Source organism: Nelusetta ayraudi, unplaced genomic scaffold, assembly GCF_046127955.1.
Source record: "Nelusetta ayraudi isolate G7.1 ecotype Tasmania unplaced genomic scaffold, CSIRO-AGI_Nayr_v1 ptg000063l, whole genome shotgun sequence".
NCBI classification, from domain to species: domain Eukaryota; kingdom Metazoa; phylum Chordata; class Actinopteri; order Tetraodontiformes; family Monacanthidae; genus Nelusetta; species Nelusetta ayraudi.
In genome coordinates this window covers 5,202,286-5,217,099 of record NW_027466113.1, presented here as the reverse complement: position 1 = coordinate 5,217,099, position 14,814 = coordinate 5,202,286, and the positions used below count along the sequence as shown (strand labels likewise).

The window sequence follows — 14,814 nt, the reverse complement described above, 5'->3', positions numbered from 1 at the left end:
CTCAGTTTCACTTTCCCTCTTGGGCGCTGCTGCTTTGTGCGCATGCACCCTACAGCAAGCGAGCTCTTCCTTCCTTGCTTCATGCACTGTGAGATCGTCCATAGATAAATAAATGAAATAACGTCGGTTTATCGCTCCAAGGTAATTATACACAGAAGGCATTAACAACTCTTTAAAATGCTTGAAAACATAACGTCGAAGAAACGTTTTCTTTCTGTTTGCTGACAAAATCAAAAGTGAAAGTACGACGGTGCTCTCCCCGGTTATATTGTTTCATCTTATGGTAGCAACGTTAAACACAGTGTTCGACAGACAAAAACAAAACAAACCCCAACACTTTACTTTGACGCCATGCTGAGGATTGAGGTGTTGATGTTCGGCTTCTTCCTGAAGTTCGCTTGTGGTAAGAGCAATTGTTTTCATCCACTTGTAAACATCGCGCGAGAAACATCAAGCATCAGTATGTGTGAATACCTGATAAGTCTGATATACTCTTACGTTTCATAGAGGTCAGAGGATTAGTATGTGACATTTGGTAGCGCCTGAGGATACGTAAGCACACAAGCATTGTTCATTTTTAAGCACATGTTTTCTGAACCTGATCTACTTTCACATACAATACATTTACCATATAAATGAAAGCACAAACAGTTTCATGTGTTAAAACAATGGTCTTTTCAGTCAACCCCTCCATTCCCCCCTTTTTCTTTTTCTTTTTATGTCCTCTTCAGGCGTAATCCAAAATTATTATCAATATTATTCATAAATTATTTGTGATTTTTTTTTTTTTTTTTTTCAGGTAATGTCAATGTAGACATCGTCCTCTCCTGCTCCCTTGTGGAGGAGGGGGCCGGAATGGCTGCGATGGGCAGTGGAGCTTTCAAGCGGACCCCAGCCACCCTCATCCTGCGGGATGTCTCCGTCCCCCCGGACGACTCGCTGGAGACCTTCACTCCGTTTATGCCACCGTCGGTTCCCGACCCCGATGCCATCCTGGTGGAGGCCAAAGGTTTGCTGAGCCACCATCCCTTTCTGAGCGAATCCTCTGTGAGTCTAACACTCTCCCCTCTCCGCCACCGGCGGCAGTGTCGTCCCCAGAGATCCCTGGCGCGGAGGTGCTGCTGCACGCCGACTGCAACCAGCAGGAGGTGTTGTGCGAATTGAGCCAGTACACCCCCAAGGGGGCGCAGCAGAGCTCGGACTCGGCCTATTTGATGGTGTCCCTGGACGTGGAGGGAGTGGACTTCTGCACTATGATCATCCTGCAGACTGTGAAAACCGAGGACATTGGCCTCGTGCAGACCAACCTGGGTCTCCCTCTCAGCCAATCAGGGATGCTTCTGACTGAGGGTGAGACGTGGCTACATCTTGGCCGTACCATCATCTTCACATTTTTTTTATTTTTTTTTTAATGTCTTTAATCCTTGTCCGTGCTCCACAGTGATCTTCCTGGTGTTCGCTCCCATCAAAGCTGTGATGGCGCCGCTCAGAAGCGACGTCCTTCTCAACTGTGGCTTCAAGCAGCAAGACGAACCCTTCGCACCGGAGGTCAGCGTGGAATGGCGCCTGCAGCACAGGGGCAAAGGGCACAGGGTGCTCGAAATGAAGACGAGGCTAGATGACGCCGAGGGGAGCGCAGTGGGTGAGTGCAGCGCACAATAGACATCTGTCATGATAAGAACTGGTTTGAAATGAATACTACTTGGACCTAAAGGCCCCCACCCATCCATCACTGTAGAGAAACCAAGCCTTTCATTACTAGCATGCAAGAATGAATAATAATAGTACAGGAATTTAATTGGCATTGTACTTTTCAATTCAAAGTTAGAGAACCTTATAAAAATCAAACAGTAACGATACCAAATAGACAAAATGCATCAAACAAATAGTCAATGCCATTTGAAAAAGTGCTGGACAGATTTCCAAAAAGAAATAGTAAAAGGCATGAAACTTTAACAGCATGAAAACAAGTCTATATGTAAGAAATGAAATTAGGATGATGAAGGTGCACAATCCCGATTGAATATTAAATCAGAACGTTCAACTATTTAATCAGATTGAAAAACAGCATATTGAAGTCAAAGGGTGACCTGTCAGCTGCTCTCCATGCGGTCAACAGTCATCAAGACAAGGCCTGAAGCTTCTCTGAGAGCCGCCTCTCTCCTCCAGCAGGTGAAGGACGAGCAGGCGCCAGCGTGAACGCCGCGCGGGTGGTGGCCGAGGGCGACGCCTCTGTGACCTTGAGCAGGCTGAAGGTTCGAGACGACGGCACCTACATCTGCACCGTCAGCGTCGGCCCGTTCCACGCCCAGCAGATCGTCCAGCTCCACGTCGTCCGTGAGTGTCAGATGATTCACCTCGTCCGTCTGATACGCAGGTCGTCTTTCAACTTCCTCCTCTCCCGCTTTCCTGTTTGGTTTGGTTTGGTTTGGTTTGGTTTTCAGAGCCACCTGGCCTTTCCCTCTCAGAGGAGAAGCTCATCCACAAGGACAAGTCACCTCAGATCCTGAGCTGCCACAGCACCAAATACTTTCCCCTGGATGTTCAGGTCTGTGTTCCAACCGGTTCTGTCTTCTTCGTTCCAGCCACTTAAAGACTTGATGCCAAAAACATGAAATCTCAGGGAACTTGTAGAAAGCACTTAAGGTTGCCTCTGCAGTATTCCTTAGAGAAATTTCGAAGAGACAAACTTGAATGAAAGAATTTTCTATTGAACTAACCCTCTGCAATCAGCACCTGCTTCAGTTTGCTTCTAGTTATTCTGTTCCTAGTTCTTAGCTTTACTATCTCTCCTCAGATGGAGTGGACCTTCCTCTCACCCTCCGACTCCGAGCCGACAGTGTTCCCTGATCAGGGCTCTCTGTCCAGCCATCGACAGCATGGTGATGGAACTTACTCCGTGTCGTCCCACCTGACTGTGCCCCCCAGTTTACCCCCTGGGACTAAGATCACCTGCACTGCATCGCACCCAGCTCTGGAGTCTCCTATGTCCGTCAGTCTGCTGTTAGAAACCCCACGACAAGGTTTGTTGTATTCATTATAATTTGGAGTTGTCAATGTGTGTGAGTTTCCTGAGTTTAATGTGTAATGTGTGTGTGCTGTGTCATGGACAACAACAATACAACTGACTGTTGTCTTTCTCTCCCCACACAGACTCCTACTGGTGGGTTTTCGGTTTCCTGATCATCACTGCACTTTTCTTCCACCAAGTTATGAAATAAGTGAGTTGAAGATTTGCTTAAAAGGAAGATTTCGTTTGAGGGCATGAAGTTCTAAGCCAGTTTAATTGGATGCTCTTATGGGTTTTGAAGACCTTGTCAAGACTTGAGTTGATTTGCATTCCCTCTCAGAATTCCAAGATTGTCATTGGTGTAATCCAGACTACAAAGATCAGGTGCACTTTTGTCTTTCTGCGATTCAGTTTCTTGGCTCCATTGAATGTTTCAGCTTCTTTGTTCATTGCTTAGAATGCCATAAACTTCTTTACTTCATATGATGATATGGGTAATGACAGGAAACTGGTAATCTCTCTCGCTATTTACACCACAGTGCTGTGGTACTGACGATAAATTACATGACGCTGTGATGATAAGAATTTCTTCAAGTTCATCGTCGCAGATTTCTTGGGAAATGTTTTGCTAGAATAGATATTTTTAGACTTGTGTTGCAATGACACAGTAAATGTTTGAAGTTCACATGGACAAGATTTATTCCGCTGATTCTATTTTCTTAAAGACAAGATTCTCACAAGAAACAACATACTGGCACAGCTGTAATAACTGTAATAAGACAGCGGCAACACGGACAAAAGTTAAATTACTGATGAATAGTTGAGTCTTCGTGGATTACGGCTGCTGTTAGTTGTTGTGTGGTTTGTTTAGATGTGTGAATGGTCCAGTGTGTAAAATTTTTAATGAAGCCCGGTATTTAAGGTAGCTCGCCTGACAGTGAGTTTCGTATACAGGACACAATCAGACGGGCTTCTTTAAAAAATGGTGGCGCTAGATGCCAGCTAACTAGAAGCAAGACCCTTATTTCTCTATGTATATCATTATATATCTGAGAAAGGGTAGAAAAACCAAATGACTTTGATTGTACTGTGAGCATACACTGTTATTAATGTATTTCTGGGCAGCACGTTAAGGTTTTTCCAATATAGAAATCATTGAAAAAAAAAATAATAATAATAATACATTTTACACTCACATTTTGTTTAGACGTTTTCACAAAGAAGCCAAACACCAAACCTGGCAACTCCTGAGCCTGTGCTGCGAAGTCTTGAATGTATTATTTATTTATTTATTTTTCATTTTGATCCTTTTATCCTCCAAGTTCAAAAAGTTCATTGGGTTTTATTATTTTTCACAATTTATTTGATTTGACTCCAAACTGCTCCCAACATCAACTTCATATGTCAGAATTATCACAGGGCTCTATTGAAACAAAGAAAGTCAGACTAGAAAACTCAGGAACATTTATTCTTTTTTTTGTTTTACTTTGGATTTTGGAAAAAAGAAAGAAAAAGAAAACATCTTAGCTTTCACACTGCACAGCTGATTGCTGTATTTTTGTCTGTTCTGGCCCAGGAGTTCTCAAAGTGGGTTTGAATACTTTTTTAGAAGGAAGAGCCATACGTAAAAGAGATGTCATAAATACAAACTGAGGAGGAGGAAAGTTAAATGATGTTTTGAATGAATGTCTGGAAACTCTCACTATTCAATGAAATGAATCTCTTCCCGAGGAAAGATGGGTCAGTCTGTCAAGAGAGGGTCAGCACTCACTTCTTTTGATCATTTATTTATTGGCATCAGCAAATGTGGAAATCATGCATTTCTTTTAAATCCTTTCACAAACCATTTGCATCTCCTACTGCATCTTTTTCCAGTTTGTAAACCACAAGACATGTTCCTTACATGTTGTGAATTACTCATCCAATGATAGCGTTTCATCAGATTAGCACACCAAACTGCTACAATTATGCACAAACGTTTTTCTTTTTAAAATCAAAATGGGCAACAAATCCTTCATCTACGCTTGTCAACAATAAAGAATTTATGAACACCTTTCTTGTGAGTGCAGTCTGAGGGGGTAGGGGGGGCGGGGTTCTAGAATACTCTTGCTCTATCTGTACAACACTACCTGTATTAACTACGGTTCTTCACCCTCTCCACGAACTCTTCAAATCTTCCCTACAAGTGAAAAAAATGGTCAATTGTGAGCAGCATTGCATTGCATTGCATAAGCAGTAATAATTACACTTGAACAACACCGTTTGCAGTTGGGTTAAACCATTGACAAAGAGAACAACGTATAGTCAGCAGCTATGGTTCCAAAAGGGCAGGTACACAGATCACACAAATAGGCAAAACTCTTCAACAACCGTCTGCCATGCAAGTTCAAAAGAAATTACTCACTCTGGCTGTGAGTCTGTTTTCATGTGAGGCGGGACGGAGGGAGCAGGTGGTGGGAGGGGCTTGGGGAGGTCGAATGGCTTTCAGGTCGTTTCTCCCATCAAATGGCGAACGCTCAGTTTCCCAGACACACTCGGGACTTGTGCCGGTTTGGAATGTGGGGCCGCACATTCACGTGTCTATGGCTGCGACTGTCGGTCAGTCAGTCGGGGGTTAGTTGGTTCATGAGCGCACGGTGTACGATTGTCTGTTAGTGTTTGCTGTCACTATCACGACACTACCAGGGTTAATACAAAGGGGAAAATGAAGCGTCCTTATTGTCCGAATTACTTATTGGTCCAAAATGAACTTTGCTTTGGTTAAAAATAAAGAAGGTGCTACAAAACCACATTTCCCTGAATCGCTTCTTCCTCTCCTCACACTTTTACACAAAACCCTTTTACACTTTTACACACAAAAAAAAGGAAAGGAAACAGTCACTATTGAAAGCTTTTCAGCTAAAACGGAAAAAAGCTACTGGCTAACATGCTTTCACAAACACAAATGTTCATTATCTGCATCTAACAGGTGTTAGTAAGTAGCGGATGGTGGTAGGGGGTAGCTGGGTGGCCAAGGGGGTGTGTTAGTTTGGCATGTCAGTATCAATGTACAAATGTGGGACTCTTAAAAAGTTAATATGAAGAAGCCCTGGTGCATCGCAGGTAGAAAGGATGCAGAGTTTACCTCCCTGGACTCTGTGCAATCTCTGCACGTGGTACCCTTCCACCCAAGCTTCGTCCGCAAGGCCGAGCCCTGCGTCACCGGACTGTTTCTCCTCTCCCTCCCTTCCTTCCTCACCTACTTTGGGCCTCAGTGGACAGCCATAGAGGAAGAAACCAACAAGGTGGGGGAGGGAGAGGGGAAGAGAGCGGGCAGCGACACCTGGGAACACGACTCTCACGTAGTGGCGTACAATGGTTTCGATGGAAGACTGTGGAGAGGGCGGAGAGGACGGCTGATGATGGGTGAGGGTGCCTGTTTGTTTGTTTGTATGTTTTCTTCTTCTGATTCTTCTTCTCGTCCCTCTCAAATTATTCTCAAGTCCATATCCCTCAGTGGTGCTGGGCAGGGCTCAGTAGAAGAAGTACACTGCAAAGAAGGACGTCAGTAGTTTAATGACTTTTGCAGCACGTCAGCAAACACAACAGTCAGCTTATCTGTCCCACTCTGGCTCCTGATACAGTGCAACACACTTTTTCAAACCTTTTTTAAATTGGTGTTACAACAGAAATGAGGGGTCAATGATTCATGAATATTTTCAGTTCGAGCAGAGGCTGCCCAGTCAAAAGTAGAGTTACTAAGCACAGCTATCCATAATTGTTTTAACATATATTTTTTGACAACAGACTTTCCCAAAACACAATTTAAAATCTGATTGATGAAATAATTTCAAAAGAATGGAGATTTTCAAAACAAATTTCTCATGTGTCAAATATTTTGAAGTTCTACCCCGAGCCAATAAAACCCATCACACTGCTGTGCACATCAGTTTTAATCCTGAAAAGCTTTTACTCACGGAATATTATTCCGACCACAATGACGCCAATGATGCCCATCATGATCATCATCTGCAAAGAGGAGACAGGGTGTTTGACATTGGAAGAGGCTTGTCCTAAACGCTCAGTTTCTTAAAGCTTAAAAGTCAAAGAGTCTGCAAAGCATCAGCGTTACTCATCAACGGACAGGATGGCGTTTGGAATTTGTGCTTTGGCAAAAACGGCTTCAAGACAAAAGAGCTGCAGGATCTTAGTCACGTTTCATTTCTCTTCGAAATAAATCACCACGCAGCGATTCACCCTCCTTTGTTTTCTAACCGTCCACTGTGCTCACCTTGCAGTTCTTCCACCAGTACTTGTTCTTCAGCTTTGCTGCGCAGCTCTCAAACTGGGAGGCTCCGGCTTGCAGGGCGTCCGCCCTGTCATCCAGCTCAGAGAGCTTCTGGTCCCTTTCCAAAACCTTGTCCACATTCACCCGCATGATATCCACCACCTAGACAACGTCATCAGCCGCCGCGAGAGGGCATTTGCGGAGGAGACAAGGAGGAAGAGGTAAAACACAGTAACTGAGTTCATTAAACATGATATACTAGTCTGCAGGGAAATCACAAAGAAAATGTTTTAGAGCTCATGCTGGAATTTCTCGATTTAATGGATGCAAAGCGCTGCACCGTCACTCTGGCAGGCTCACCTCCTCCACTTGGGCCTGTGTCTGCTGTAGCCTGCGGTTGCTGGAGGTGTTGGGTGGACCTGGAGGGGCACCAGGAGCTCCATCTGCCCCCGGGGCTCCTTGGGCGCCGGGGGCTGCAGCTGGGGCAGCATCTGGGGCAGACCTGAGGGGGACGATGGGGATGGTAGTAATGTCATCACACTCACAACGCAACCATTTCCAGTTTGCAGCCAGGGGATAGCGAGGGGAGTTGGCGAGATTTTGCAAGAGTGGAAGGATGAGGGAATGGGCTAATTACAGGGGAGAGGTAATCCAGTAGATGGATGGGGTTAGGTTTAAAGGAAGAGAAGAAGCTTCTCGTGGGGGAGCAGCTGCTGCTGAATCAGTCTGATGAACCTGCTGAGGCTCAAGTGTAAACTGCTTTGGAAATAAGTAAGTGTCGTTCAACAACTCCAGTCTTCCTGGTCCACTACACCAAGCATAATATTATTTTCCCACTATTCGTATCCTGAGAGCAAATTAACCAAAGAAGGAATAGCAGCAGCAGCAGCAGCAGCAGCAGCAGCAGCAGCAGCAGGGCCCTGCATACATAATTCAGTGATGCTGTGACGGAACATTTCACTTGCGTCAGCAAAAATCCATCAGGCTCTCAAGAAATGAGCTCAGCCTCAGTTAAAAGCACAGGAAGCAAATTAACTGCGCAGTTTTTAAACGTACTCGTTCCACAGCCACACGATTTTAATTAGAATTTTTATAACCAGTTATTTTGCGCGTGTGTGTGCGTGTGCAGAAGAAAAGCCGCATCTATACTCACATCCTCTATGCAGCTGTTGGAACTGACTCACGGTGGTGGTGGAGCGGGATGGGAGGAGGGAGAGTCTCAAGTGGAGATGAAAAATAAAAGGGACGAGAACTCAGCAACACTACAAAGAAGGAAAAAAAAGGAACGACAATCTACAGGGAGAGAAGAAAGTCCAAGTTTCCAACTGGCGTTGCGTTGAGAGGCGCGCGCCAACACTAGATAAAAACCAAGGCGCAGAGATTTTTTTTTTTTTTTTTTTTTTTTGCTGCAGTGGAACCTGCCCTCTCTCTCTCTCTCTCTCTCTCTCTCTTGCTCTCTCCTCTATCTGTCCATTCACACCGCGAGTCGTCCGCAAAGTACCGCAACACCGCGACTCACACAGGCGCAGCCGCAAAATCGAGGAGGACAAAAGTTGTTGTTAATATATATATATTTTTTTTTAATGTTATAATCCGCGAGCAAGAAATCCCCCTTTTAAGTGCGGCCGAGCTTCGTGCTGCCAGCTCCTAGTGATGCTGAGTCCCCTCCCGGAGCAGGTCGGTCGGAGGGGGTGGGAGGGGGAGGAGGATGGCCGCGAGAGGGGGGTGGGGATGCTGGGAGGATGCAGAGCCTGTGATTGGTTGGCTGCTCGGATCGCTGCCTCGTGTTCGAGCTGCCTGGGAAATGCGTGCGGCTTCAGATTGGGAAAAAAAGAAAGAATAACAACATAAGAGGAGGGAGAACAGACGAGAAGATCCAGCAAGCAGTCAGTCACCGGAAATCAGACGCCCTCGCGCCCCACCACCCTCTCCTCTGTCTTTCAATTCCTGTCACCCGGATTTATCGCTCCCTCCGCGTGCGTCCGCGCGTCTTGCGGGAAGTGCGGTACTTTGGGCCCAAAAGTGCTGCTGCAATAATGCGTCTCTGCGCCGCCCCCTCCCTCCCCTGGCCCCTCCCCCCGCTGCTTCTCCTACTTGGAGTAGGAGCGACAGTGCGGTACCCCCTCCCCCACCCCGCTCGCACGCTTTGCAGTATTGCAGCTCCGCGAGTCGGACAGGGCGGCGGGACGACACTGCGGTACAGCGGCTGCACGCCTTGCAGTGTTGACTCGGCTCTTCTCCCTCCTCGGCGGCCCGCGATTCCACCCGCCTTCCTCCCTCTCAGCCACCCATTTCACCCAGAATTCCAAACTGTGGGCATTTATACAAGTGTGTGTGTGTGTGTGTGTGTGTGTGTGTGTGTGTGTGTGCCCATTCAGGAGAAAGTCTCATAAGGATGAAACGATGCGCAGTTTGTTGCAGATGCATGCATCTTACTTTCTATTGCTATTACATTACTGAATTACTAGAGGAACCCCCCCCCCCCCACACACACACACTTTTAATCTCAATTTCCTTGTGCACATAAGCAGAATCCCGAAACAAGTGGCGTTTCAGGCGTTAAGTCAAAATAAAATGTTAAGATTTAAGGTAGTTAATTATTGTTTGCTGATGTCACTTGATCTATGTACATCTATAGACCCATTATTAGCAAATAAAAATATGTAATTTTATTTTGGATTTGCATCTGGCAGACTTGACCTTTAAAATGGCACATACCTATGAGTGTTTAAATGCAACTGTAGACATTTATACATGAAAAGCATGTACAGTATAAATGTATCTTAATGCGGAGGAAATCTGACACTTTGAGCTTGTATTAGAAACAAACACTAAACATCACCAGCTGTTAATGGTTTCTGATTTCTATTGAGGCTTGAAATTAGTTTTGTAATACGCAATGCAATAATACACAAGGACAGATGAATGTACCACACAACCAGCAAGCCACTGCCTCAGGGTTGAAACACCTTATGTTGTTCCTCAGAAAGAATAAAACTGGGCACCTTTAACTGGATTGTTTTTCTATAATGGATATTTATAGGTTTGAAAAAAAAAACAACAACAACCAAAGAAACCAAATTTACATGATGTATCAACTCTGGAACAAACTCTTATATGACAGTTAGATGACTACAACTTCAAAAGGGTGGCTATGTACAGCATGTTGATGGCATGAAATCACAGACTGCAGCAGTCCACCTTGGCTGCTCGGATGTTTCTAGCAGCCTCATTTGTGCAACGTTAGCGATGTTTGCCAGCGCGGTTGAAGCGTCTGTAGAGGAAGCGGATCCTCTTCTCCAGGTTGTGTCTGTCCAGGGTCATCATTCTGTCTCCCACCATCTTCTTCTTTCTGATTAAACGCTCCAGTTCATTGCCACTGAAGCCCTTCAGCCAGCAGGGGGCAACAACGAGGTCTTTGGGATGAACTTTGAAATCCCCTGCACACAAAAAGAAGTCATAAGAAAATTATTAATATTATAATTATAATTATTTAAAAAAATAGAAGGAAATTGTTCCAGACCAAAGCCACCACACTCATAAAGGGGTAGCCTCAATGGACAAAACGTGTTTCTGGCACTTACCTAAGATCCCAATATTATCATAAACCCCAAACATGCTCCTCTTCTCAGTCCACCTGTCCACCGTTTTCAGCTGGGGGATGGCATGCATTCTGATCAAGCAGGAATGACCTGAAGGAAGCACAGTTGTTCCTGTCAGCTCCCAAGTACCTTCTGTACTGGCTGATCAATGTACAACTTCAGAGAGATTATTATTTAGAATAAGTGAGGGTCAAAGATGCTCTGGTTCTAGCATTTAAATTAAAGTTTCAACTTTCCACTGAATTACTGTAACAAAGATCAGCATACATTATAAGTGGGAGACTGTGTTATTTCTCTAGTGTAGCACACTAAGCGGTTATAGACGATGCTTTAGTGATAACACAATACATTTTTGTAAAACAATGTGGGAAATATGTGTCAACTGTAGAAACACAATTCAGCTTTTTTTTTTTAGGCAATTGTTGTGGGGGAAAACGTAAATATTGCTGTTCTCACGAAGGTGGAAAATGGCTTCAAGAACAACATTTAATTCGGAAGAATAACATAGGATAAAATCCTACATGTTTGCAAAGCTGTCATAATTTAATAACAATTAAATTGAAAATTTAAGAGAAAAACGTTTTGCCTACGGGAAAACATCATTTTTGTTTTGCTTTCAAAGAGCAAACAGATTAGACAATTGTGTGTGTGTGTGTGTGTGTGTGTGTGTGTGTGTGTGTTGCACTCCCGCACTCACTGGTTGAGATGGTCCTGGCTGTGTGCAGCAGGTTCCCAGCAGACTGGCAGAAGGTCGCTCCGGCTTTCAGCAACCCTCCGAGTACAGACATGACTGCGGAAGTGAAAGCAAGACAAGAACACAACTATAAACACGACCTGAAAGCCACGGTTCTCTCTGTAAAAATTGCTATTTTGGCACACCCCTTATTATCATCAATGTTCTGCCAGACACGTTCATTTCTTAGCTGTTCAACCCTCGTTCCGTTGACCCTGAGCTTCAGCTAGCACGTTTACGGCACACCGGCGGTCGCAAAGTGAACATTACCTGTTCACACGTCCAGCAGCCTTTTTTTTTTTTTTTCCAGGAAGCAGGAAATGTTTCAAACGAATCGAGAACAAGGCATAAATGTTAGCCACATATTACTGGAGAACACTTAAAGCGCGTTGTTAAGATAGCGACATGTATCTTGTGGCCGCGTCCATCTTACTTGACTCCCACAATGCATAGCGGCAGCACCGTAAATGTTGTTCATTCTACCGTAATGTTGATATTTCAGCGCAAGACCGGCAAACTTCAATCTTACCCAATAGAGGTTGGTTTACGGCACAGGGCAGATTTTTTCCATCGGTCTAAAAGCCTAATGTCGCATTTGTGTACAGCTACGTTTTTACTTGTTACGAAATTTCGACTACCCTAATACTCTTTCGTAAAAATAGGATCAAGATACACCAAATAAAAATAATTAATGCAGTTAACTGTTTATATTGCTCTCTTTTGCCTTTTGAATAAGTTTGTTTATGCATCAGCTGTCATTCACACTTAGTCCTTCTCTCTTACACTAATAAAAAAAACCATTGACACAAACTAAATATTCACATTAACTGTGGTATCCAGTTCTCAGATTATCACAGAATATTAACATTAAACAGCACATTAATGCTTTACTATGACAAATTACAAACACACATGGCATTTTAAACTACTGGAAACAAAAGTTAATATTCCATTACTGTTAACCAGCACAACATCCACAGCAAAATGACCGCCATGTCTCTCATTAGTGTCTCTGTGTAACTGTATTTACCTCTGGTGCTTTCAATAACATTAGCAAAGCTCTTTTTGTGCATCGCAGATGTTTCCATGTGCCTCTTGACACTATACTGACCAAAATGATGACTTGACAACAATGAAACACTTCTCAGCAGAGCAGCATTTTTTTTTTCTTCTCTGCTCCACTTCCTCTGCCAGTAAATCTCTATTATGGAACAATGTCTTTCACCTACACATAAACAAGAATAATAAGCAAAGTGAAACTTATATGCATAAGAAAAACGGTTCTACAAATGAATCTGCCTGCTGGATTACAATAATCAAGATCTGGCTTATCTAGCAAGAGCGATAAGGCTATGTGTTCTTCATCACCCATGAATCAAAAGACAGCACACCAACATGCTTGGAGCAGAACGTGTTTTAGACAGGAACAAATTACTCACTCGCTGAACTTCTACAGAAACAATCTAATTTGATTATTTTCCAGGGCTAGTGTGCAACCCTTACATTGTAAAAGTGTCTGCATTCAGTCAGGTTCAAAGCTTAATTGTTTCCATTTGAAGGGTGTTTTCCTTTACAGCAGTCAGAGACCACATTCAGATACAGTGGCGACAGCAAAACATCAACTCGAGGAAAGACCACCTCACCCGACTGACACAGACATGCCCCCAACACTCAGGTGGGTTTTAGTCACAGATAAACAAATGCGACACAGATAAACAAAAAAAAAAAAAAGGGTTTTGTCAGCCTTTTAGCATCTGGTGTGAGGAGGAAGTTCTTGGTGGTTGCCTTGAAAAAATTTGAGATCTTCAGAATCACTCAGCCAAACGTATCATGCAGGCTAGAGAGGAAAACTTCTCCACAAGATGAAAAAAAAAAAAAACAGCTCTGTGGTTTCGCCCACACATGTTTCAATTGTGTATATCCAACTGTGTGAAGCGCTCTCTGCCTATCTGCTTTATCTATTAACACCTGTAATATGCGTCATGCATTTTGTCGTACATCTAAAACCTAAACTTCAGTTGTAAATTCCAATGTATTTCAATTCATTGCCAAGTGACAGATTATGCTGCAGCAAATCCCAGTTTGAAAAATAATGGTAATTGGAAATCTTACAGTCTTAAATGTCTCAAACGTCACTGGCAATAACTCAATAACTGTATGATACCACAGCAACGTACTTCCAGTGATGCTGGGATTTTCTCTCCGGTTTAAGGTCTAAATGATATTGACCTTGCAGGACAGCTGCATCAATGTCTTGAAAATATTATCCAACAAAATGTCTTTTTTTTTGTTGTTGTTTCAAATGTATTTGTGTTGGTTCGCCTTTGGGGTCTATTAAACAATCTAAATAATGCATTCAGACGTATATTTAAAAAGGATTTATAAAGACATCTTAATAAATACTCACATGTTCACGCTTTTAGAATCTGAAACTTAATTCAAAGGACTAATTCCCAATTGCAACCACTTTACAATTACAGGTAGTTGTATTTATGCAAGCTGGGGCTCTCGTGAAATGGCTCGATGATGAGTTGATGAGTTTCTTTGAAAACTGTATCGTTCATAAATGGGAGAAATGCAATCAAATGTTACCCTCAATTACCCCAAAACACAAAATATCATTTTTCTAGCAGTTAAATCACATTAACACTGTCACTTATGACACTGACACTTATGTTTTAATGTCAGCGCTTACACAAGAAAATAAACAACAAGAATTTACAATGAGATAAGGTGTCATGCTGGGTAGGGCTGATTCTACTGCGCTCAACTGACGCAAAGGAAAAGAGAGAAGCGAGAAAGCTGCAGATGATTCACATCCAACAGAACGAGATTGCGCACTGGTAAATAGTCTCATTCCCATCATACTGGTCACGATGATGATGGTGGTGGTGGTGGTGATGATGCATCTGAGAGCCACGAGTCGTTGAAATCACAAATGCCTGGCAGTGACAAAGGTGTAGACAGGCATCAAAATATGTTACAGAGGAAGTCTGTTTTCAATTTCATGACAGCGGTCCAAGTTTTTATTGCGCCCTAACAGAGGAAATTCTGATGCTGTCTCAGTACTCGGAACACAGGTCATCACTGCCTTTTGTGGCGCCAAACAAATGTTTTTATTTTTCTAAGGAAAAAAATCAATGAAAGACAGCTGCAAAATGATTGTGTGTCAGATTAGCAACCGTATTTTCTGAAGGGCCAC

At 43.5% G+C, this 14,814-nt stretch overlaps 4 protein-coding genes across 6 annotated transcripts in view; 1 reads left to right on the top strand and 3 right to left on the bottom strand.

Annotated features, from left to right (window-relative positions):
• The window catches only part of plekhg6 (pleckstrin homology domain containing, family G (with RhoGef domain) member 6), a 39,428-nt gene that overhangs the window by 9,537 nt on the left and 15,077 nt on the right, over nt 1-14,814 (bottom strand). The gene's annotated exons all lie outside the window — the stretch shown is intronic.
• Nucleotides 30-5,063, top strand: tapbpl (TAP binding protein like). 2 transcript variants are annotated; one of them, XM_076041026.1, is made up of 8 exons: nt 30-403; nt 800-1,009; nt 1,087-1,350; nt 1,442-1,642; nt 2,173-2,337; nt 2,445-2,548; nt 2,798-3,023; nt 3,154-5,063. In XM_076041026.1, exons 1-8 carry the CDS (start codon nt 352-354, stop codon nt 3,219-3,221), a joined length of 1,290 nt encoding a protein of 429 aa, XP_075897141.1. In that variant the 5' UTR covers nt 30-351; the 3' UTR covers nt 3,222-5,063. The 2 variants fall into 2 exon arrangements, with proteins under 2 accessions (XP_075897141.1, XP_075897140.1); XM_076041025.1 differs by having other exon boundaries at nt 31-403; nt 2,170-2,337.
• LOC142898207 (vesicle-associated membrane protein 3-like) lies at nt 6,427-8,709 on the bottom strand. Its single transcript, XM_076041029.1, has 5 exons — nt 8,431-8,709; nt 7,638-7,779; nt 7,281-7,439; nt 6,967-7,018; nt 6,427-6,539 (listed from the first exon to the last, which is right to left on the bottom strand). Coding segments are annotated over exons 1-5 (372 nt in total). The 5' UTR covers nt 8,433-8,709; the 3' UTR covers nt 6,427-6,522.
• mrpl51 (mitochondrial ribosomal protein L51) lies at nt 10,294-12,028 on the bottom strand. Of its 2 annotated transcripts, none has more exons than XM_076041076.1 (4): nt 11,975-12,028; nt 11,577-11,669; nt 10,862-10,969; nt 10,294-10,717 (listed from the first exon to the last, which is right to left on the bottom strand). In XM_076041076.1, exons 2-4 carry the CDS (start codon nt 11,665-11,667, stop codon nt 10,521-10,523), a joined length of 396 nt encoding a protein of 131 aa, XP_075897191.1. In that variant the 5' UTR covers nt 11,668-11,669; nt 11,975-12,028; the 3' UTR covers nt 10,294-10,520. The 2 variants fall into 2 exon arrangements, with proteins under 2 accessions (XP_075897191.1, XP_075897190.1); XM_076041075.1 differs by having other exon boundaries at nt 11,883-12,025.